The 26,141-nt window shown below is 38.2% G+C and overlaps 1 protein-coding gene across 5 annotated transcripts in view; it reads right to left on the reverse strand.

Moving 5' to 3' along the window:
- The window catches only part of ARHGAP6 (Rho GTPase activating protein 6), a 469,017-nt gene that overhangs the window by 154,393 nt on the left and 288,483 nt on the right, over nt 1-26,141 (reverse strand). Inside the window, exon 1 of one of the 5 annotated variants that reach the window (XM_070503305.1) lies at nt 14,632-14,747. The exons of 3 other annotated variants lie outside the window; for them this stretch is intronic. In XM_070503305.1, the coding sequence (XP_070359406.1) occupies nt 14,632-14,643 (12 nt within the window). In that variant the 5' untranslated portion in view covers nt 14,644-14,747. Of the gene's footprint in view, nt 1-14,418; nt 14,608-14,631; nt 14,748-26,141 lie in introns of those variants that run through there. One more of the 5 variants, XM_070503304.1, reaches the window with a different exon arrangement.

The raw sequence follows: 26,141 nt of genomic DNA on the forward strand, positions 1-26,141 counted from the left end.
TGAAATTCACATAATATAAAATTAGCTATTTTAAAGTGTACTATTCAGTGGCATTTAGTACATTGACAATGTTGTGCAACCACCACCTCTATCTAGTTCCCAAACAGTTTTATCATCCCAAAAGGAAAGCCAGTACCCATTAGGCAGTCTCTCCCTATTCTCCCTACCTCCAACCACTAATGTATTTTCTGGCTCTATAGATTTATCTATTCTAAATGTTTCCTAGAAATGGAACCATACAACATGTGACCGAATGTTTTTGGGGTTTATCCATGTTGCAGCATGAATCAGTGCTTAAGTGCTTTTCATGGACAATAAATTGGCCATATTCTATAATGTGGATATACCACAATTTGTCTACCCATTCATCTATTGATGGACATTTGGGTTGCTTTCATTTTCTGGCTATTGTGAATAGTGCTTCAATGAACATTTGTGTACAAGTACTTTTTTGAATACCTGTTTTCAATTCTTTTGAAGCATATACTTAGGAGTAGAATTGCTTTTTTTGAGTATAAACCTATGAGTGGGATTGCTGGGTTATGTGGTAACTCTGTTTAACTTTTTGATGAGCCCCTCATAGGCTTTTGCATGGACTCACATGATAGGATGGTCTCCCTCCCTGAAGCCTCTTCTCTAATCCCTTCTGTTCACTGCCAACAAAAGTCTACTGACGCCATTCCACTGCTTATAAACCTTCAGTAGTTCTCCACTATGTAAAAGGACACCCAGCAACCCCTCAGGGCTTTGGGCAGTCCCCATGTGCTGGTCCCAACACGCTGGTCTCAACCTACCCCATTTTCCTTAGACTTTTCTTTCCTCCACTTTTTTCCTCCCCTCTGTGCCACTGCCCTAGTCTCCAATCCTACAGCATACACTCTCTTTCAGCAATGTGCCCCTAATGGACAGCTAGCTAAAATTCCTTCTCACATATCAACACTCTGCCTCTCCTGGAGATCCACTCAAAAGCCATCCCTTCTAGGCTGACTTTGATGATGCTCCCTTCCTTTCTCCAGCTGGAAACAATCATTGCTTTATCTGCTCTCCCCCAGAGATTTTATCTGGGCCATTGGCAGGACATTTGCTCACGAAGGCCTTTCATCCTAAAGAGTTCTGTATAGGTCTCATCTCCTGTGTAGCATGTGAATTCCACGAGGACCAAAATCATATTGTGTTTGCACTGCCCATCATAATACTTTGATCACAGCTGGCATTTAAAGAACATTTGATGAAGGACTGAATGAAGGAATAAGGGAATGAAGACAAATGAAGGAATGATACACTCGGTACATCAAATGTAAGCATCTCCCTTGCTTTCTCATTTAGCTTTATCAATCATGCTTGCCTGAGGACTCTAATCAACGGTTATTAGTGGCTTGATCATAGAGACTGATGTCTAGAGGTGAATCCCAAAAGGAAACCAGACTTGACTAGCTGTGTGACTTTGGGCAAGTTACTTAGCCTTTCTGTGCCTCAGTTCCCTCATCTTCAAAATGCAAATAAGCTAGGCTGGCGTTGAGTATTAAAATAAACTAATATTTATGAAGCTCTTAGAATAGTGCCTGGCACATGGTCAGAATTTTAGAAGAGTTTATTAAATAAAATAAGTAAAAGAAATGAGCCAACTGCTCATGCTCTAAATGAGCAAAACTGTGATTAAGACAGGCCAAATGAACGCAAGCCTCTGCGAGCTGCAAGGTACTTAGCCCACTAACCAAACTCTCCATGTGACCTCAAATACGATATATTTGTTTTACATTTACTATGTGTTATTCTTCCACTTTACTAGTTTTGGAGGTCTGAGGTCATCATAGAGCAGCACTTTTGGTCTAACCCTGGTATTCCACCTCACCCAATGCTCTTATGGGTAAGAAAACTGATTAACTGTTGATTAAACTTTCCTGGGCAAATGAAACTGATTACAGAGAAGTCATAGCCATAACTGGCTATGGCTTAGTTTAAAACTAATTATGAAGCTATATATAAACAACTAACAAAATTGGGCATATTGCTAAATCAATGAGAACAAAGTACCTAAGAACAAGAATATTTCCAAGTGATATGTTTACTTCTTATTCTAATCTATTCATTTCAATTCTTTTAATAGGTTTTAAAGGTTCTCACAAGAATAACTAAAGTGTTCTCACAAGAACTAGACCTGTTGCTTGGACTCAGTGACTCTCTTTCTGCCACCACTATTTTCATTAACAAGCTCCTCTTGGATCTATCCAGAAATATGCCTTCTCTGAATAAACTCAAATTATCCACTTCTTTTTTTTTTAGCACTTCCCACTACAGAGCCTCCCCTTGACATCTGGTTTACTCCTGTATTTTGAGTGCTGATGAATATTAGAGATGTATGCATATACTCACCTTCATTTGCAAATTTTTATGATGCAAACAAACAAAACAAACTAAAATGTTCTAAAGGGTAGTGCATTCCCTTGTCCACAGTGCAGAAAGCCCACCCACTGATATAAACGCAGCTTGGCTTGCTGGTTATATTGGAGGTCTCCATCCTGATACCCAGTGGAGTAAATACACCAACAAGCCTCTCTTCCAACATTAACACCCAGGGTTTAACCCAACTTCAACAGTTTTGAGAAAATGCATTTTTTAAATTAAACTTTTTACTTTGAGATAATTGCAGATTGAGATTCAGCTGTAAGAAATAACACAGAGAAACCTCCTGTTCCCTTCACCCGGCCTCCCCCGGTGGTAACATCTTACATAACTGTAGTACAATATCACAACCAGGAAACTGACACTGATATGGTCCAATGACTTTATTCAGATATCCCCAGTTTTGCATGCACTCATCTGTGTGTGTGTATTTAATTCTATGCAATTTTATCACCTGTGTAGATTTATGTGACTACCACAACAGTTAAGACAGAACATTCCATCACCACAAGAATCCTTCATGCTACCTCTTTATAGTTACTCTCACCTCCCTTTCAACCCACCACCTTCTTAAGTCTGGCAACCACTAATCTGTTTTCCATTTCTATAATTTTGTCATTTCAAAAATGTCATATAAATGGATTCATACAGCATGTAGCCTTTTTGACAGGCTTTATTCACTCAGCATAATACCCTTGAGATCCATCCAAGTTGTTGAGTGTATCAATAGTTCATTTCTTTTTATTACCAAATTGTATTCTATGGTCCGACCATACCACAGTTTGTCTAACCAGAAATGCATTTTTGTATTCAATGCAATTTTATTAACTGCACCAGTGCTACAGAGAGTAATATGGCTTGATGGGGAATTACATAAACAACCCTGTTTTCTGTTACAAGATCTCCACAATGAAGTGAAAAATGAAGTCTGTTTTCTACATATTTTAAAGCTTGCACAGGTGTTTCAGTCAGCTAAATATTTCAGCCTAGACTATTTTAGCTCTGAATTATCCAAATCATTATCTCACAAAATTTTATTGAACTTAGCACAGAGAATGCCTCTGTGTGAAGTGGAGGTAACAAAGTAATTAGCAATCATAATTATTGGGATTTACTCTCCTAGCCATTTTCTCTTTTGGAATTTACAGGGAGACTATGAAAGTTCAAACACACTGTATTTTTGGCAAAGGACCCTTACGCTTTGTCTGCATTTTACTGCTTCCTTTGCACCTGGGAGCAGCTATTTTAAGACTGTCTAGACAATCACCCCAGCTTTAAAGTTCTTTTCCTTTCTTTTCACATAATCACTGAGCATGGGAGCTAATAAATAGATGATGCTGGCACTCTCTCATCCAAGATACTATTCAGATAGAGTCAGGAACAAGAATGCCTCTGCTCTGGCTCACAAGCCCTTTAAAATCAGTTAATAATAATAATTCTGATCTTACTTTTGCTTGCACTTGATATTTAATAAGATACTTAATGAGAATTTTATATCATGTGTAAAGTATGATTGGTAACCTTAAAACACTCTACAAATGCAAGCCATTACTTTCAGTGAGTATTCATTGTATGCATATACTACACCATTTCACCCTCAGCAATCTCAATCTTAGGTGAATTATTACTTTTGTCCTTTTATTTTTAATTTTTTAAATTAATTAATTATTTATTTATTTTTGAGGAAGATTAGCCCTGAGCTAACACCTGCTGCCAATGCTCCTCTTTTTTTTTTTTTTTTTTTGCTGAGGAAGACTGGCCCTGAGCTAACATCCATGCCCATCTTCCTCTAAAGGCACATATCCATCTAGGGGCTTCACACCTCCACATAAATATCTAATGGGTTTCTCTATTTCAAACAATCAACTTTCTACACAAAACTACATCAACCAAATCATCCCCAATTAAAGGCTCATCCTAATTCAATGGCTTCCTGCTGCAATGGAATGAAGTACACACATTTTAGCTAGGCCCTGCCTATGTGTTCCCAGCACCTGAGGCCTTTGTTCCCTTCTCTCACTAGACTCCTGGTCCTTGTTTTGTACCCGCTGTTCCTTCCTCCTGGAATGATTGCCCCATGTGCCCCGACCCTTTGTCCATTTTACATAGCCATCTCCTTCTTGTCCTTTGGTCCTCAGATTAAATGTCACCTTCCCAGAGCAACATTCTCTAACACTCTATGTAAAATTAGATTCCATCTTCTCATATCTGCTATCATAGGAATCTGTTTTCTACACAGCATTTACCACAATTTGGAATTACTGGTTTACTATTGTTTACCATCTTGTATCTGCATGGAAAGCTTCATGTCAGTCTTGCTCACCATTTCATCCCCAGCACCTCAAACAGAGCCCAGCACATAGTACTCTCAACAAATGGTTGTTGCATGAATGACTGGAGAGAAGAAAAACAGTCAAAATAGAACAGCTCCAACAGATTAGTGTTTTCCAGGGCCTGGGGGTGCAGGGAGAGATTAACCATAAAGGGGCAGCATGAGGGAACTTGCAGGGGAGTGACAGAACTCTTCTGTATCCGGATTGTGGTGGTGGTTACACAATTTTAAGTATTTGTCCAAACTCATAGAACTGTGCTCCTCAAAAAGATGAATTTTACTGTATGCAAATTAAAAGTAAATTAATAAAATTATTATGTTTCCAAAACCCAAGTCAACCCAGGATAAATCTAAGAATCCAAGTTTCACACATTTGGGCTCTTTTGGGGGGCGTCAGTCAACTTCCCATGTTCATGGTCAAGTACTGACTCAAACCGTACTTCCCCATTTCTCATTTAGCAGTTTAAAGAAAGGAAACTGGAAACAAAATAAAGATGTGGAGGATAAACAATACAAGAAAAGACGCAGCGGTGAAATAATATTTAAAATAATCATGTGATAAAATGTCAGCATTTATTTGTGACATTTGGCTTTGTTTTTATTGGCTCACTCCAGCGGTGCAGTGGCTGTGGGTTGATTTCATAATGGTGCCTCCCACATATACACCCACGGCTGACCTCTGCTTTGTGCAGTTGATAATGACTAAACTTCACATATCATGCGGGCAAAATCTATCCGTTCCCCGGAGGGCTGTTTCACCCAGGGAATTACAGTTTTACAGCCGAGCAATGTTTCTTTCTCAAAATATATCATCAACTTTCATTAGAACAAAGCTATATGGGCTGATAAATTGCTGTCTTTTGCCAAATTATTACTCATCATTGTATATTCACCCAACAGATGCCAGTGAGAAACCCCATTCTATTGGGGGAAAGCAGGATGCAGAGATATTAATAGATTCTTTAGACATGAGTTGCATTCTCTAAAGTAAGCACATGACATGAATTTCATCTCGTGACCTCCCCGCCAAGCCTCACTATTGACTTTTATCCATTAGAACATGTTGATGGATATACCACTTCAAAATGAAATATTTGGATATCTGACTCCGATTTGGGGAAAGGGAAACGGTGAGCTAATTTCCTCTTTTATCAAGCTGAATCACTGAACTCGCTCTGTTGCTATGCACGCATAAGTCAATGCCATAGCAACTTCCCAGTTTGCTCTTAAACACACAACAGCAGAACGATGCTAATGGGTACATTTTTTTCAATCCTTAGATTTCATTTGTTCTCTTAGCAGTTTTAATTTTATACTATATTTTACAGTACAGGGTTATTTAGTTATCCTTTGGGAGTCTTATCATTGCTGACTGCCATATATATTATCAATATCAGTACAACAGAAGTGCTTACTTCTCGGAAAATTCTCTCACAGTTTCCATTTCTTCTTCTCAATCCCTTGATCACAATGAAAAGTTTGCAGTTTGGACAGTATAGACTGGATCCTCTTTAGGATCCTCTTTAGGAGGATCCTAAATTTAAATGGGACTGAAATACGTGATTTTAAATTCATGAAATATAGAAATGCACAGACTTTTCATATACCTATTTAAGCAAATTCAGTGAAAGCAGACTTATCACTTGGTATGTACTAGGAAGTGTGCCAGGTTCTAGAAAGAACTAACAAAATCTTCACTATCAAGGGACTCAGAAAACATCTAAGAGGCAGAGATGAGAGTGTATTCTAGTTTCTATGAGCTCTTGCTGTAGAAAATAAGGATGAGTACTCTCGAATTCTATCACTTTGGAGTTTAGATTATTCACCTACAAAAGATGCTGTAATATCTAACTTTAGGCTAGTTTAGGAAAATCATAAAACACACCAAATAAATCACTGCTGTCTGTAAAGTGTTGTTGGCCGAAGGACTAGAATAATTGACCTGTTTTCCGAAACACCTGAAATAGGTTTCTGATTCCATACTTAACTCTTGAGATTATTTAGCTGCCTGTGCCAATATTCCAATTAGTTAAGGAATTAAGATATCTTATTTTATAGATAGGCAATAAATTTCATTAAAATTTTAAATATACATCCACCCTTCCACAATCATATGTTAAAGAATCCAAAGAGGGCTGGCCCCGTGGCCGAGTGGTTAAGTTTGCGCGTTCCGCTGCAGGCGGCCCAGTGTTTCATTGGTTCGAATCCTGGGCACGGACATGGCACTGCTCATCAAACCACGCTGACGCGGCGTCCCACATGCCACAACTAGAAGGACCCACAATGAAGAACATACAACTATGTACCGCGGGGCTTTGGGGAGAAAAAGGAAAAAAATAAAATCTTAAAAAAAAAAAGAATCCAAAAAGAGGAAAATTTGGTTCAAGTCATTTTTCATTTAAGCGTCAACTTATAATTTGAAGAATGCACATCAGGTACCTTAGAAAATATCAGCTCTCTCATTGACCAGATGTATTTTAAAATGTCTCAGTGAACTGGTATCTTTTCAATTCTGATCAGGTGGAGAGTTCTGCATTCTTAACACTAGACATATTCTTTACACGACGCTCACTATAGCTAACTCATACTGCTCTTAGAAGTGGGAGCAAAAGGTTCACTTCCATAGGTCTGTTCTGATTGTGACTGTAGAACTAGAAGATCCTTTTACCTGTTGATGAATCATATTTTTAAGTTATTTGTCTACTATGATGAAGCAATTTTCGCAATTTTAGGAATATTAACTTGTAACTTTAGTAGCTAGTCCTGAGGTTAATATTCCTTTGAAAAGCTAATATAGAAACACAATTTACATCAGTAATTCTCAAAGTGCAGTCCCAGAGCCAGAAGCTTCAGTCTCAGATGGAAACTTGTTAGAAATGCAAGTGCTTGAACCCCACCTCAGATCTACAGAAGCAGACACTCTGGGGTTGGGACCCAGCAGTCTGAGTTTTAACAAACCCTCCAGGGGATTTCAATGCACGCTCGAGTTTGAGAACCACTGCTTTATATAATACATATTTCTTATTTGAGATCATACATATATATACTTAAATTGAGAGATAGCTCTTTTCTTCTTTTTGATGCAGTGTTGTTTTTTATCTGTTTGTTTGTTTTGTGTTACTTTTGGTATTCTGACAAAAGCCGGATTTCTGCCCATCCTAGTGTGGTTATGAAACAAGATCACCTAGTTCTGATACACTAAAAAGTCATTGTAAACATTTTAGCTTTGAAGAACAATCTACTTAAAATATAAGTTATTAGCAGCGATAATAGGATGATGACTAATTTGGATAACCTTGCAACTTGGGACTGAAGAAAGAACAATAGCTTAGAGTCAGAGGGACTTTAGTCCAACACTTAAGGTTAAATGGGGGTTTCTCAATTTCAGCACTATTGACCCTTGGAGCCAGATAATTCTCTGTTAGGAGGAGCACTGTAGAATGTTTTAGCAGCATCCTTGGTCTCTATCCACTAGATGCCAGTAGCACACCCCTACAAATTGTGGCAATCAAAAATGTCCCATTGTCAAATGTTCCCTGGGGGGGGTGGCAAATAGCCCCCAGTTGAGAACCACAGGGTTAAACAATTTGGACCATTTCTACTGGTCCACTAAGGATTCTCAACCTTGGCTATACAGCATAATCAATTAAAAATACTGATGCCCATGGTCCATCCCAGCCTGCTTGTATCAAATCTGTGGATAGGCTCAGAGATCCATAAGTACTTTTTTAGAGCTCACTAGATGGTGCTAAGGTGCAGCCAAGACCTATGAAGCATTGTACTGACATCCTTGTGCCTTAATTTCCTTACCTGGGAGATCGGTGCAATAGTATCTATTCTAACCACCACACAGGATGTCCCAAGGACTGAATGAGAGAACACTTGTGAAAGCACTTGTTCAATAAAGCATTAACAATGTTAAGGGCAGCAGAGAAAAATAACTCCTTTGAAAAAGTTGCCATGGAAATGAAAAGCTGTATCTAGCGTTTATTATGAATTAGAATGATTTATATTTAGTGTCTCTTAGACACACACCTCATTTACAATAGGGATGTGGGGAATTTGCAAAGTCTCTCTTGGGAATAAACTTGGAGCATTATTTAGACCTGGATAGACAGAAAACTGTATCAAATCAGATCAAACTGTCATACTGTGCACCTACGATAATGTGTACGTATACAATCAAATCACTAATCTTTCTATTCTCTTGGCTCTCAAGAACTCAGTTTAATAAGTAGAAAAGAATGTAGATTCATCTGAAAATAAATTGCCTCTTTAAATATTGTTAGAATGTGGAAAAATCATATACACTTAAAGTCTGGTATAGGCTTCAATTGTGTCCATGTGTATTATTTCTTTTAAAAAAAGATAAAAGCATCTGAAGCAAACAATAGAAAATGTTAACAGTTATTAAATCTGAGTGACAAATACATAGATTATTGTTTAATTTTTTCTATACTTTTATGTTTGAAATATTTTATTAAAACCAAAAGAGGATGTTAAAATCAGTTTGTACAAAGCAGCAGAGAATACTCTAACAGAAAATAAGGAAGAAAACATGTTTTAGTTGGTGTCGGGTGACCAAGGAGACCCCATAAGGATGGAGAGGCCATCCAGCTGGAGGCAAAGGGGCTCCCTCTCACAGTGCTTGGTTCAGTTGACATGGCTAAATATGCAGGCAGGGGACGGCAGCCCTTTGACGTTCAAGATCAGTTTTGAACTTGCCCGGCACATAAGGAAATCTTCTTAGTTTCTTTTTTGCTAAATGTTCTAGCAGGTTTTAAACTAAGCAAGCTATTATGAAATATCTGCTTCTACTCTCCTGCACACTCCTCTCTAACATCTCTAGAAACCAATATGGCAGGAACTGTGACATTTTATACAAAAGGCAGTGAGAGAACAGCCTTTTAGGCACATCTTTTAAAAGAACCAATTTGCTTGAAGCACTACACTCACGTGTGCGCTGTGATCAGATCAGTAAGCAGAAAATTGTTTTCTCCTGGAGTGGGAGTTGGTTAACTGCAGTCCACGGGCCAAATCCAGTCTGCTGTCTGTTTCTGTAAATATGGTATTAATTTAACACAGCCTGGTCTGTCCTTTACGTTGTCTCTGGATGCTTTCAGCTATAACATCAGAGTTAAGTAGTTGCAACAAAACCTATATGGCCCCCAAAGCCTAAAATATTTACCATCTGGCTGTTGATAAAAAAGACTTTCTTAACTCCTGTCCTAGAGTGTTAACATATAAAATTCACCCATACAAACTTAATAATAAGTCATTGGACAAAAGAAAATGTTTTCAATGACTTTTTGTATGGTAGTCATGTGACAATATAGGTTTATACTATGTTTTTCTTTTGATCACAATAAATATATTATAAAGATTCAAATATTAATTACCACATTTTCTCTTTAAAAAACCTCATGTGGTCTACAAAGGAAACCTAAAAGAAGATGTATTGATGAATAATAACTTAACACATTGCTAAAATATCACTGTTTGACAGTCTCCCATACAGGCCCTTTCCTAGAGCAAAACTATTTTAATTGTATAGTTATTTGCAGCTGAATAACTGCATTACATGTAAAAATACTTATGGAAATTTACTGGCCAAGAATTCTTCCCTTTTTAAAGAAATATAGGAGTCATAGTTGTATGCTAGAGAGAAATATAAAAGTGGTCATTTCTTTCAGTGCTTTAAAAATTACCTTTGTAGAAGGTAAAGATGATATTTACATTTCAACATAAGTAATAGCCTATTTTTACTTCATTTCACATGCCTGGACTTTTGAATATTTGGGGAAATTTTAAGAAAAGGAGATACTTTTACAGCTACATCAAGTTGTATCATTCCCTGGAGCCTCATAAATTGAAAATGAGGCCTTACTGATATCTTTGCCCTTGTTTCTCCTCAAAATGACCCCCAAATAGGAAAATAGTAAGTAATAAAACAAAAGAGTGCAGAGCTATGGTTGCCAAGGCAACCATGATCATATTTCCTTTGAACTTCGGCGGAGCATCCATTGCACTTCAATCCAAGCTCATGTTTCTTTAGGAAGCTTATATAAATTCAAAGTCCTTATTATGATAGCAGTATCATTCTGATCAAGCGGGGATGTATAACAGAAACTGAAATGCCCATGGCATTTGCGTTATGGGAGAAAGATGGGAAAATGACACTTGCTAGTATATGCAATGGCCAAGAGAACATTTCCTTCCTCTCCACTCCATTCAACACACATTTGTGGTTCTATGCTGGCTACTGCCATGAATAGCAACGGGAGTCCCACCCATAGATAATATAACAGATACAGATTAAATGAGTTACAATCCCCTTGTAGATCCCCATGGGATCTATGACAAATTACCAGAATAGCTGGTATACCCATTCCACAGATTACCATTTGTGGACTTCTGTCTTAAAGGTGAATATTTATGACCATCAGTTTGTCTTCATAGTGAAGAGAAAAAAAACTTTTCCCATACAATTTTGAGGAAGCTATTACTACTTATTTGCAGTAATAGCTACAAATGTAGACAACCATTTGTATCTCATTTGATGCTGCCTTAAGGACTGAAGAGGATGTTGTTTAGTCCAGGAGATGCTCAATATCTTGAAGGTTGGACACCCAAAGTTTGCCTTAATGGACTCTAAACAATCTTTGCTCATATTTTCCAACTCAGACACTCCCCAATTTGGAAGTTTGTAAAGATGGTTGGTGTTCAAAAGTCTGAATGCATTCTCCCATAGAAAACCAAGATACATGGTGGTTTTGGTTCCTAGGCCAGCTGATGTGGTTTCATTTAACCCATAACACACTTGAAGTGCAGAGTAGGAAATATAAATATAAATGGGAACACCATTCTCATTCTTCTCAGACCTTGGGAAAGAAAGGAGATTCTCCATCATGGTATAGGGGAATGAGCACTGGGTTGGGGTCAGAGGTCCCTGTATGTGCCTCTAGGCCAGAGACAATCTCTTGTGAGTGCTGCTGGATCTCCTTGGTCCATCTCAGTAGCCTGGCCCACTGTAGGAACTCAATTCATAACTTGCTGGATAAATGGAATAAAGAGCACCTTGCCATGTGATTCTGGGTTAGTCATTTCAATATTTCTGAGATTTGGTGAGATGTTTGGGAAGAGTAGATCAGGTGCTATGCTTGTTTTGTTCTCTATTCACATCTCCCTTAGATTCGTGGGCAACCCATTTTATTCCTGTTTTTTGTACTATAGAGATAACAATGGTTTACACAAGGGATAAATGGGAAGACGTATCATGAGGATGGAGACAGAGTTAGGATAAGCATTTTACCACTGGTGGGGATTGGGGTATTATGGTTTTGGAAAGAAATTTGCTGAAAAAAATTGACACCTATTGGCATTTTTCACTGAATCAATAATGTGATAAACACTCCCCAAATTCACCCTCTCAGAGAAGTCCTTTTTAACTAACACCAATCCCATCTTTCTGATGTCTCCTGTCCCTGATTTTTTCTTTATTTCTTTATTTTTTGTTTCCGGGACACTTATCACCATCTCACTTACTTTATTTTCTGCTGCTTACTGGCTATCCTCTGACACACTACAATGAAAGTACCACAAGGGAAGGAATGTGTGTCTGTTTTATTCAGGGCTGTATCTCCAAAGCCTAGAACAGTGTCTGCTCATAGTAGGCATTCAATACATATCTACTGAATGAATGAATCACTGGATAAGAGAAAGGAGTGTACTCTTTTTTAGATCTAAATAAAGGAGTTAGATATTTTAAAGTGTATATTTTCCAAAGAAGAACAGGAGGCATTAATTGAAGACAAATTTTGTTGCCACAACTAGAAGGACCCACAACTAAAATATACAGCTAGGTACTGGGGGGATTTGGGAGAAACAAGCAGAAAAAAAAATTCTGGATTTCTAATTGAAGACAAATTATGGAATATTACTATATCTAATAAGAGAGGGACAATCATTTTTGTCAGAAAAACTAAGGTAAGGAGACCCAATACCCCAGACTACTACCCATCAAATTCAATAACCAGAGTGGTTGCTTAGATGGAGATGCTCTTGATATATTATGTACAAACATGTATAAAGAAGGGATGCTACTTGGATTTTAGGCTATATTGAGGCCTGGGAGCCAGCCTGGTACAATGGAGACACGAGGCCTTCAGAATCAGCGGGTGTGCATTTGAATTCTTGCTCTGCCTCTTAATGTCTATTCACTTTGAAAAGTTAGAGAACCTCCCATGTTTCAGTTTTCTCATTTATAAACTGGAATATGACCCATTCCCTTGCAAGGTTGCTGTGAGGGTAAAATGAAAAGATCTAAGTAGATCTAGGAAATAGAGGATCTTCAATAGGTGATGAACACTCTCACTGTTGCTTACCATCACCCTCCTAGCTCTGCCCTCACTAGCAGTAGCCTTGCTCAAGTCGCTTAGCCCCTCTCATCCTCAGTTCCCTTTCCTACAAAATAAATAATTGGGTTACAGTGACTGCAAATAGATTTGTCGCTCTGAAAATCATGTGCACTCAGTTTTACCTCCTCAAACATTTAATTATGGGATTGGGTGAAATAATGAGCTATTTTAGAGATAATCTAGACTTACCTACAGAGGCTTATTAAGTACTTTGAATTGTCTGTGTTATAATTCTATACTTATAATCCTAAATATAATTTTTCCTTAAAAAATCTTCTGGAAGAAAAGTTTTCCATGCCTCAGCAATTCAAACTCCAAAGAGCTTTTCAGTGTTTGGAAGGGGCAGAAGGAGCCCAATATTTTAAAGATGAGTGTAATTTGGTGCTGAAATCTTCCTTTTGTATTTATGACTGTGTTCTAAAATAGAATCCTAGAAAAGAGAAGTGCGGTTCAGAAATGTCAAGAGACCTCCTAAGAATCCAGCAGGGTTTCATATACATTTTAGTTGATTTACGCTTTCTATTTGTTATTCATTTGCAAATTCCCACATTTACACTGCCCCAAACAGGATTAATTTAACAACTTTTGAATCATGAAAAAAAGGAAGAAAATCAAGTTACTAAACAAATTATTTTCCTTTGGGTTCCTCTGTATCCCGTAAGACAACTTTGATGCTACACTTACATAATAGAGATATTTATTTAAGATTAGCAGAAAATAATTTACTGGTTGCCATCTAGTCTTTTTAAAATTCTTTTAAAAAACTTATGTATTTAAAGAGCTCCCAGGGCTAAAAAATCTTTTAATTCTAATACTTCTGTCAAAAAAAAAGAAGGTCTGGAATATCTCCAAATACATTAGTGAAAAAGAGCTTCCTTGAATACAAATACAGTTTTTAATTTCTTAAAGCATGTCTTGGTTTGAGCAACACACCTTCAGGTCATATTCAAATTACAAACACACACACACACACACTCACACACTCTGCACCCCCCACTTCTCCCATTTCCTCCTATAGCCAGAAAACAGAATGTTTTACTGCAACCATGCACACCCTTTCCATTTGCATAAAAATAATGGCTTTAACCCATTAAAGAAGCACAAGAACATAATCAGGGCTGAAATTAGTTAAAATGAATAAAAAATTTGTAAAATAAAAATGTCTCAAATTCTAATATAATTTTACCTGGATAAACAGCTACTATGTTAAAATAAGCATCTATATCCCATAATTAAATACAGGTGACCTAGAAACACCCAACTTACAAATATCCTGTACATGGGAACAGCCAACCCAAGCGAGCTGAACCAGGGCCACGGCAGGCTCTGCCCAGACGTGAGGTGGGAGAAGGATTCCTCTAGAATTCACCTTGATCTCTTCTTGCTGGACGCTGGCGTTGGTAGTGATTAGAGTAGAAGGGGAGAATGGGAAGCTACGGTTCTCATGCCACCGCAGTACTCCCTTCCCACTGTGCTCACCAAAGAATCCATTTCCCATAAATGTTACAAAGAGTGCCTTGGTTCCCAGGCCGGTCCATCAGAAGTCCACTGGACCCATAGTGCAGCTGGAACCGTGCTGTTAATACTAGGCTGACTTCCCACTTGGAAGCCAACTCCAGCCCTGACAGTGTTCGTCAGCTCTGTTATGGTTAAATGGATTTGTGGGCGGTCCTGGGAGCTTGCCAGTTAGAACATCCTTTCTGTGGGAAAATTCCTGCCGAAGCCCAAACAACTCACTGGCAAACACAGTTGTAGACCACACGTTGGGAGACCCTTAGGCATTGACAAATCAATCTTCACCTTTCCCTTCTGGAAATGCTTGGGTGATTATTATAGTAAACCCTTGCACAGATAAACATACAGCAGGTTCAACACTCAGCGCACAACTTGCTCCAGGGTAATTAATGGGTATACTTTGCTGTCATCATTAATGCAACAACATATCTATCCCTCCTCTGACACGCACATATGTACACACGAATATAGACACATTGCACCCATGCACACACACACACACACACTCCACCATACTACGTTCCATGCAAATATATTTTCATCTATACAGAAATGTCTTTGTCTTTTCTGGGGAAAAGATGAACCACGATCCAGGTTTGATCAGTGTACTTTGTTATTCTCTTGTTCTGGGGATTGATTTGTACTTGTCACCCACATTTTCAACTGGCCTTCCTCAAACCAAAAAGACAACTTTAGATCAACCAGCCAAAGCATGGAGATGCTCAGCCGTGGGACAGAAAGTGAAAGAGTTGTAATCAAGATTAGACCTGGGACCTCAGTAACATCATATTCGAATCAACTGAAAGACCCACTATTACATAATAGTCCTCTTGAATTCGTGGAACTTATGTGTGCAAAGGACACTGTTCTCACCAATGGCAAAGAGATAGTTTGGCACAAGTTGATGTATATACACTATTTTTGATACAATATGAATGTTAACTGACCTTTAAAAATGACTTCGAAGTACTATCGAGTTCAAGCATACTTAAGTACCACATTCATCTGTGGGTAGCTAATTAGAAATTACTGCCTCAGTAACCAATATGTTTCTAAACTGAAGATAAGTTGCAACTATGCACACCTGTGTTGGTTGTGAAAAGCATCATCCTTTGCACTACTTAGAAGTTTCAACAAAAATCTGTCCTCCAGGGGAGTGGCAGTTCTTTGCACTGTTCAGTCTGATCAACAGACAGAGGTAAGCCCCAGAAAAAAGTGTTCTCTAATAGGCATTTGGAAAGAAGGGAAGAAAAAATTTCCCACCCAGGTTAGGTTAACCTGCACGGTGCTATGGAGATGGAAGAAGGTATTAAATCCACATAGTGCTCTCTCCCAGACAAAAGTATTTTAAAATAAAAACAGTGGGAAAAAAGTTCTAATTTCAAGTCATGCTGAGAACTAACTCCTTCCTTTCAGGGAATTTACCAGTCTTGACTGGTGTTTAGAAGTCTTTAGTGTTGATATATTTGCTGGAGTGTCCTTGTTTGACCAGAAGCAATGTGTCTCAGGCAACAGTAATGCTTAAACTCTATTTTAAAAAATGGGTGGCAGATATGTCAATCTGGGCTAAGTGTCCCAAAAGCTACATCTATTTCTTGGTAGTTGAGCAAACCCAGCTTAGGATAAGGAGCTTGAATATGTGACAAGTGGCCCAAATGAATTTTTGCCTGACCCCTCACTCCTAGTTTCAATTCCCTCTTCCCTACTTGTTCTACTTCCTCTCAGCACTTTCTGGTCACTCTTCTTGACCTCATCATGGGAGAGGGTATGCCCATAAAGCGGGTGCAGCCACATTCTAGAAAAGTCACTGCCTAGGATTTCTAATGAGCCAACAATCTTTTGTGATAGTATCAGGCAAACTCTTCATGCAAAGAGATGCTTAGAGTATCTGAAACGACAGAGACTCTAAATTTTTTTATTGTTGTAGTCAAGCTGACAAAACAAGCTGGGTTTTGGTGCCTGTTGGCTAATAAATGTTTATGTATGTGAGAGAATTCGTTTTTTCATTAAATCTGATAGTGACATGGTGAAGCAGTACTTAACCTTTACCACCTTTCACTTCTTTAGTGGTTTCCAGTTATCTACCAAAGAGAACCTAATAGTTGCAAATGTACAAACTAGTCAGGGTCAGTGTGCAACACCTAGCCCACAGATTGTTGTGCTGATTAAATGAGATAATAATTGTAAAGCATTCAAGACAGAGCCTGACACCTGGAAAAAGCTATATATGTGTTCACCACCCCACCATTATCATCATCAGCACTATCATAAAAACCGTCATCACCATCATCATGACCACCACCATCATCATCATTTATTGTGAAATGAAGGCTACTAATTATAGAATTTTAGTTAGGAGAGGAATGTGATCTATGATAGAGTAAACCCAAAGATAAACACAGTAATATATAGTTGTTCTATACAGAAAGATTCGCGGATAGTTCATCAGCCTCAATATACTCTCCCCACAGACCATCTACCCACTTTTCTTCCATTACCACAGACCCTGACCCCAAAAGGTTTAGATAAATGACCAATTTAAGTGAAGCACTGGATAAATTTTTCTGGAACCTTTGTAGACTAGACAGTAAAATGTAGCAGAAATGGTTGTACATTCAGATGAACTTAAGAACTACGAATATAAGGTACTAACTAACAAAGACGGCAAAACTACAACTGCAGGCACTTGGCCCCATCTTGCTCAACATCTTCTTCGAAAACACAGAAAAGTATAGGTCATGTTTATCAAATTTGCAGGTGACACTAAGTAGGAAAAATAGATAACATAATAGGAGAGAGAATTAGAGTCTTTAAATATAGTTTAAATTTACATACAATAATCTAATTAGATCAAAAGTTTAGAATGAGACTAAAATAAAGATTCAAAAAATTAGAGAAGTTTGCATTTAAATTGTAACAAAATTAATTGGAGATAGGAACTTGAGAAAGAGGTAGAGTTCTTACATTGTCCACTAAACTCAAATGAAGCCTGACAAAAGCACTAAATCAGGTAATGGAAATTTGGGTTGCATGAAAAGAACTCTCAAATCCAACTTGAGAAAAGTGATAATGCAATGGGTTCCACCCAGGCGAGAACACAGGCGAAGCACCAAACTCTCTTCTGGAGGCCACATTTTGAAAGACAGAGATGTATCCAGCAAGCTCTGAAGAGGGCAGTGTGGATGGGGAGGGGAAGATTCTGGAAAAATTGTCATTTAACACACCTTTGAAGTCCATGAAAGAAATTGAACCTGTTTAGTCTGGAGTTGTGGAGACTGTGGGGTAACAGAAATGCTGACTTAAAATATTTGAACGGCCATCAGGTGGATTCAGTAGTAGATCTGGTCTGTCTTTCAAGAGCAATATCAAATGACTGAATGAGAATTCCAGGGAGTAGGCCTGGGCCTTTCCCAAGGAGACTCTTTCTAGAGAAAACATTTACCCAAGGATAAGTAACTTAGGGAGAAGGGGACTCTTAACACTCAGGGGTTCATGCAGATAACCATTTGATCATCCATCCTCAATGTGGTGAAAAGGACTCTTGCTTTGGGTGAGAGGCCAAACACATGACCTTTTAGGTCCCACCACTGTGATTTGATTCTCCTACATTAAGTTTCGACAGAGATATGAAGAAGAGGAAGGGGTTTGTTAAGGGAGAAGACGGTACTTAGAAATGAGAGACAAGAAGTTTACTGCTGGGGCCAACCTGGTGGCCGAGTGGTTAAGTTCGCACTCTCTGCTTTGGCAGCCCAGGGTTTCAGGGGTTTGGATCCTGGGCAGGCCATGCTGAGGCGGCATCCCACATAGCAGAACTAGAAGGACCTACAACTAGAATATACTACTATGTACTGGGGGGCTTCGGGGAGAAGAAGAAAAAAAAAAGTTTACTGCTGGCTCTGGGTGGCTGAGGAGTACAGCGGGTGGCGTAGTCTCCACGATAAATGGATTCACGCTAATTAATTAATAAAGGTCTGAACCAAACTTTAGAATTTTGTTTAAGGTTGGTCCTATTCTGAAGACAATGGAGTGGAAGACAGTTCTCCCAGTGCCCCATGGGGTAATCCATGCCCTCTGAAGAGTGGAATGAGGTCACGCTTTTTCAAGTTCCCCACAACACCATAAGTACTAGTCACGTGGCAAGGGCTCACCAACCACTTGCTGCTCAGTTAACTTTCTACTTTTTCTCCAGGGGATTCAGGTTAAAGAACGAGGAATGATTTAGTCAACAGTGGAAACTCTAGTTTGGCAAAGAGGCTACTCGCTTGACTGTTTTCACTAGGGTATATGACCCTAACCTAATTGGAAGTATTTTGAGGTCAGAGTGACAAAAACACGGTTTTTGTTGTTTTGTGCAAAATATTACAGTAATATGTGAATACAGGTTTTTTTTAAAAAAATCTTTTGATCACTATTAACTTTTGCCTTCTAAAAAATATTATTATACTTTTCTTATGTCCAATGGGACATTAATGAATTTTCTTAGACTGTGCTTCAATATTATACTGATTTAATTATTTGATATAATATTGTAAGATATATAGCATAGATTTTAATAGAATAAATGTACCTTTTACTATCTAACAAAACTTTCTAGAAGATTTAAATCCATCTAATTACTATACAAATTATACCAAAGTAAATTGAGAATTTATCACATAATTAAATAACACAAAATATCCACATTGCTTTGTCTCCAAAACAAGGAAAATTGTGCTACAGTGTTAAAGGAAGGTTAGAACATTATTGTAGGGCATACTGGCCAGAAAGAGTACATTTTCACATATCCCCTTTACCTCTGTTGCTATGTTGGTTACACCTGCGCCTCTCATTAACTCATTTGCACCTTTTATTGCTGGGGAATTTCATCATAGCTGTGTTACCTGCCAGTAGATGATAATTCAGGTCAATTGAGAATGCCACAGCTTTTGCTCCTGCAGTCTCTGAATAGCTCATTGTGGATTTTAATCACAATGGTGTTGTGCTTATGAACCAACAGCAAATTGCACTGAATTGGGAAGTCATTTTCTTTTAGTTACTTCTTATAATTAATCTCAAAATGACAGGTACATACGCAATGCATCATTCGTTACACACATTGGTTCATCATTGGATTTAGTCACTTCCAGAGCAATGGGGATGGATGAAATCCAAGGGGCTCTGATTCACGGGATTCCTGGCTTTTCTCCCATTCAGTTGGTGGGAAATTCTTTCTCTTTTTTAGTTAGATGAGGGATGGAGTTAGAGAAACCTGCATCCTACACTCTCATGATTTGGCTCATGTCTTTATTAGTCTCCAAATTTGATATGTTTTTTGGTCAGTCTATCAGACTTTGAATTCTACCCATTGCATTCAAATAGCTATAGTATTTTTTTCTCCTTTCTTCCTCCAAAATTGCAGCACTTTTCAGATATGGGGTCTCTCTGGCTAGCCTCACAGATTCTGCCTGAGTGACACACAGCATCTCTCCTTTGTGCTAATTAGTCACTTAAAGCCCAGGGATTATCTTGGGTATCCTACAAGTTGTGACCAGCAGTGCACTAGGGACACAGTGATTTTCTTAACAAATATCTGCTATGTGGATAGAGGAGGTAGAAATATCAACCAGACTTGCTTTTACTCAAACTTGGATCTTAACTATATCTTTTTTAAAAAATTGAGATATAATTCACATACTATTTTAAAATGTGCAATCCAGTGGGTTTTAGTATATTCACAGAGTTGTGCAACCATCACCACAATCAGTTTTAGAACATTTTCGTCACCCCAAAAAGAAGCCCACACCCAATAACAGCTATTCCCCGCTCTGTCCTCCCCCAGTCCCTGGCAATCATGAATTTGCTTTCTGTCTCTATGGATTTGCCTATTTTGGGCATTTCATATAAATGTAGTCATACAGTATGGGCCCTCTGTGTCTGAATTCTTTACTTAGCATAATGTTTTCAAGCCTCATCCGTGTTGCAGCATTTACCATTCCTTTTTATAGTTGAATAATATTCTATTGTATGCATGTATCACATTTGCTTCTCCATTCATCAGTCGATGAACATTTGGATTGTTTCCACTTTTAGGCTATTATAAATAATGCTGCTATGAACATTCATGTACATGTTTCTGCGTGGACATAGGGTTCCATGTCTCTTAGAAGGACATCTAGGAGTGGAATTTCTAGGTCATATGATAAGTCTATTCCTAACTATATCTTAATCGTTTTCCTCAGGTAGCCATGAGTGATCTCAAGTCTTCTGTAAATTCTCCTATAACTTAGTGACTCTATTGCCTCTTTGTAACAGAAAAAACAGTTGGGGATATTTCACTCTATTTTGTCATCATAAAGGTCATCCATTCATGTCTATTAGTTTAATGCAAAGCCCTACAGAAAGTCAAAATTAAATCCTAGGTATTTATTTTCTTAAAAACAAATTCATCTTAATTTAGAAGAATTCTGTATATAAAAGAATGGGTAAATACTGCATTGATTAACAATAATACTTTATTATATTAGCATCTGCTATAGCATTTCCTTAAAAGAGCAAACGCTTCAGGTACTAAGTATTATAAATCATTTCTTCCTTACATGAATATCAAGTCCTATGACAGATGATGGCATCAGTCTACAGAGTAGTATTACCTGCTCACAATAAAATCTGGTAGTGTCAAATCCATCTTTCATGAGACAAATGGACTAACCTGAATTAGTGATGTCAGAAAAAACTAATTTTTTATACGCAACCCTTTTTTATATTCAGGAACACATAATTATTCAAAATAACAGAAGAAGAAACTTCATTAGATAATAAGAAAAAATTATTTATAATTAACAAATTAATTCTGTAAATGGCCCTTAAGAGAAGATTAAAGGTAACCAAACAGTCTTGCTCATAAGTATTGTCAATATAACCTCTAAATCTTACTTAACCTATAAGAAAGGGCTTGTTCAAAACGTGTATCAGAACCAAACATCCTATCACCATATTCCAATGCAATCAAAATTCTTAATCATCTTAGCATAAGCATTATCAAACACTGTAATTGTATTGCTTCACACAGAAAAAATATTCCTTCTCTTGTCTTCTAAGAAGATGCTTCTCCAGGAATCTTGTAGACTTCAGATTTGTCTTCTTTCTCCTGCCTCCTTCAGTGTTAGTGAAACCATTTTGTAAACTCCACTGGGATTGAAGGCCATTAGCAATTTATCAGTCAGTCACATAGATAAAATTTGCCTTTGAATCTTATACAAATACTGTCCATAAACACAAAATATTTTTTCTACATTTTCAATTGACTAAGAGAAATATATGTAAATATAAATTATAACAAAGGCACTGTTTCTCTCTGATACTTCACTTTGAAGGTCCTCTTAAAACAAGCAGGAAAAAATAAAACCATATAAAATAAAGTTGAGGTACAGGATTTTCCAGCAGTGTCATCCCTACTGGTTTTGCTTTTTTGAGATGGCTATTGAGTTCCACAAATTGCTAATGAGGCTACCACCATTGAAATCCCAGTGCCATGCCCTATCCCCAAATGGAGCGGCAGTATGTTAAGGGAAGTGAAACTTCCAGGGTCAGTATCAGGATGGCGTTGACAAGGAAGCCCAGTGCTGGTTGTTTTTCAAATTGGCCTCAAACTTTAAAAAGCCCACAAACACATATTTGGGTTGCCTTCCTCCAACCACTCAGAACAATCCCAGTTCACCTCAATCCCCATGTCCAGTTCACACACTAAGGAAATACATGCTATTTCAATATTTAGCTCAAGCAAACAACATTAGCAAGGCAAATTTTTCTCACATTACTATCCACGGCTAAGTATATAACTCTGAGGTGGTCTGCTCTGCCTGCTCTTTTTCCATGTGTATGTAACATTTACCTACATGTATATGATTCTCACCAATGCAGAGGCAACTGCTAACTATTTGTATCTTGGTAAGAGGAAATAAATGAAGCAATAGATGTTTAAAAGTTGGAGTGTCATATCCCAGATATGTCTGAATTTCCTTTATAGTATAAATGACAAATTGTCAACTAAACTCAGCTTGTAAAGATAAGTCCACTGAACCTGCTTTTAAGCAACCTGAGTTGGAATTTCTCTTCCACCAATAATCAGCCATGTAACCTTGGGAAAGTTACTTAATTTTGTTAGCAGCCTTTGTTATTGCCTACCCAACAGTCCTTTCCCCTTCTCTCCTCCTTCCAAACTGAGGTCTGACGTTGTTTGGCTATTCAACCTTCCCCCATGTGATGAAGGGTACATGACCCGTCCCTGGCTCCAACGATAGATAGATCCTCATTATGTTTAGTTAGTTGTGGTTATACCCTTCCATTTGCCAAGACTGTTTTAATAAGGGAAATGGGTATCAGATTAATTTTGGTTGCATAACAATTACAAAAAGAGCAAGAAATAAAAATAACAGTGGCTTTAAATAAAATGCAAGTATAATTCCCTGTTGGGGAAAAGAAGTCACGTGTTATGCAACCTGGGCACTGCAATGACATCAGGGATGAAGCACCTACTAGCTTGCTTGTTTGTTATTTTACTATGCTGTCTCAGGTCCAACATGGCTGCTTGAGCTCTGGACAACTTATCTGTACTTCAACCAACAGGAAACCCTGATTGGTGGGGACTTAGTCAAATAGCCACAATTAGCTGTATGTGAGGCAGTGAAACGTAGGCAAGGGGAAGGAAGGAAGAAGGAGTGGCAACCAGCAGTCATGGCCACAACCTGTGCCTCGACTCCAGCCAATGAGATATGAAGAAGCTTCCAGGACAGAGTCTCTTGGTAAGAAGGATAAAGAAAGAGATGGCCTGTACTTCTTCCTCTGCTTTCTGTCATATCTCAGTGTGATGTCTGGAACTGACGCAGCCATCTTGCTACCAGCCTGAGAGTAAAGCCAACACACAGAGCAGGACAGAGCCTGCAGGGAGAAAGATCTGTGACCCTAACATTGTGAAAATGAATCCTACACCACTCTGGATTTCTTATTATGTTAGACTACAATTTCATTGCTACTTAATTTTGTTGGAGGGGTAGTATTCTGTTACTTGCAGCTGAATACCTTCTAATTCATTTGACCTGTCCAACAGGCCTTCCAAATTCGAAGACAGTTATTTTTCCCTCTTGGTCTGTGTTTTCACAAGTTAAAAATTCTAGAAACATAAAAGACTAACCAATTATTGTTTTAATCACTATTATCAAAATATACCTTTGTTATTGCCTGTCTTATTTAAAAATGAATGCAGAAAACCACATTTATTCAATTACTCAGATATTCAAATATTTCCTAAAAAGCGTAACAGTTCTGAAATCCTGGCTTCACAACTTCTGGCACTGTGATCTAGAGCAAGTAATGTAATCTGTGAGAGCCACAGTTTCCTTATGTATAAAAAAAGGGGAAAATACCATGTCTTTTTAGGAGTGTGTGAAGATCGGAAATATATGTAAATGACATAATGGCAGATATACAGTAGGTGTTCATTAATGGCAACTATTATATCATGGGCAGCCACTGAGGACACAAAGATGACATGAGTAGATGTGATTCAAAGTTGCATTCGTTCCTTCCTTCTTTCCTTCCTTCCTTCATTTATATATATGTACATAAATATATATTCCACGTAGTTTCAGAAGGCACTGAAAGCAGCCAGAAGACAAATATAAAAATTATAGCAGTGTTTTAAGTTATAGAATAAAGTATATATACCAAGGTACTATGGGTAGTCAAAGAGAGAGCAGAAATCAGGACATAACAGATGACACAAATGAGCAGAAACCATGAGGGAAAGAGAAGGAAAGTTGAGAGAAGATAGAGACTAGAGAGAAGAAATGGGTAAGGAAGAGAGGGGAGGGTTGAGGGAAGGAGGGAGGTAGGGAGGGAAAGAGAGAGAGACTGACATAGTGAGTGAGTGAGTTAGTGAAGTGGAGTCTACAGCCTGGTAAATGTCTAGCATTACTACAGACTCATATTTTGCACAGTGTTGAGCTCCCTCTGAGTCCTGGCTGGAGTGGTGTCCCAAGGGTTAAGTGTTTTTCTATTCTTACATTCTTTCCCTTGTAACTTTACAATGAATTTCTACTACCTGAAATAACCAAGCATGTCTCTATTCCTTGCAACATGAAAGATCCTAAAACAAAGTAAATGACAGCTAACACCATGGAATCGACAATAGGGTGAAAGGAATGAGTGTATAGTGATAAAGGAAGAGAGCTAAGATGGAAATGTGCTTAAAGGGCCAATGAAGAAAAAGATGCCTGCAAAAGAGATGAAGAGGTATTACTCATAGAGGTAGGAGGAGAAATAAAGAGAAATAGAGGAGTTGTGGAAAATGGAGGAAAAGAGGTTGCCAAGGAGAAATAGAGCTGGATTCAAAGGCCACAGAGGTTAAATGCAATAAAGACTCATTTTCCTGATTTTGGCAATCAGGTCTTCTGTAACCTTGGAAAAAAGAGATTCAAGAGAGTGATGGAGTAGAAGCCAGCTGCAAGAGGGTTGAGGAGTGAATAGAAATGAGCCTGTGAAGTAGCCTTGAGTGTACCCTATCCCTACAAGAGGTTTAGCTGTAAAAGATAGAAGAGATGGCTTTCAGGAGAGCTTTGTTCAAGGAAGGGTCTTGACATGAGGAGATAATTGAGTGTGTAGAGAAGTTGAAGGGAGAGGAGAGTAAGATGATACTATTTGGAGTGGACCCTGAAGAAGCATGATTGCATAGGATTTGGATAGGAAGACAGATATCTTTACCTCTGAGATGGGAGGCAATGAAGCCTGTGCTACTCATATCTGAATTTCATCTGTGATAGATCTTTTACCTCAAGGACAAATTGACTCAGTACTTTCATATGAAACTAGCTATAACAAAGGAGTATTTTAAGCTTTAAATTAGCTTGTTTTAAACTCACAAAGTATTGTGTGTAAACAACACAGCTATCTTTAATTTGCCAATTAATGTTATTTGCTCTCAACTGTAAGCCCATTTCAAAAGAGCACCAACGAGACTAAGTTTCTGGAAGTGATGAATCTTGTAGTTGTGACTGGCCAATGAATCACCCAGGAAGTTTGAGAGACCAGGATGTTGTTACCTCCCGATCTTGGGGCTTCCAGGCTTCCGCCCTATCAGGCAGGCACATCTGCTTCTCCAGATGAAGGAAACAAAACCAGAATAGAAGAGACAGTTGGCAAAGCCACAATGTCAATGCTTGCCCTCTCCTTCCTGGTTTCCTGCACTGACCTGGGACTATCTACGTGAGCTGCCTTGGAGCAATTCTGCACTCTGAAAAAAGAACTAAAATAGGGACAACTAATACTGCTTTCCTCTTTCAGCATGTCTGAAATGCCATCTGATTCATTTACTCATCACACAAATTTTGACTGATTTCCTACTGTGTGTTAGACTTTGTTCTAGGTGCTGGAAAGAGTAGTGGTCATAAAATAATTTTCCTATGTAGTATACACAGCCATGGGCCTTGCATAGGACTAAT

The sequence above is a fragment of the Equus asinus genome, chromosome X (genome assembly GCF_041296235.1).
Source record: "Equus asinus isolate D_3611 breed Donkey chromosome X, EquAss-T2T_v2, whole genome shotgun sequence".
In the NCBI taxonomy this organism is placed as follows: Eukaryota; Metazoa; Chordata; class Mammalia; order Perissodactyla; family Equidae; genus Equus; species Equus asinus.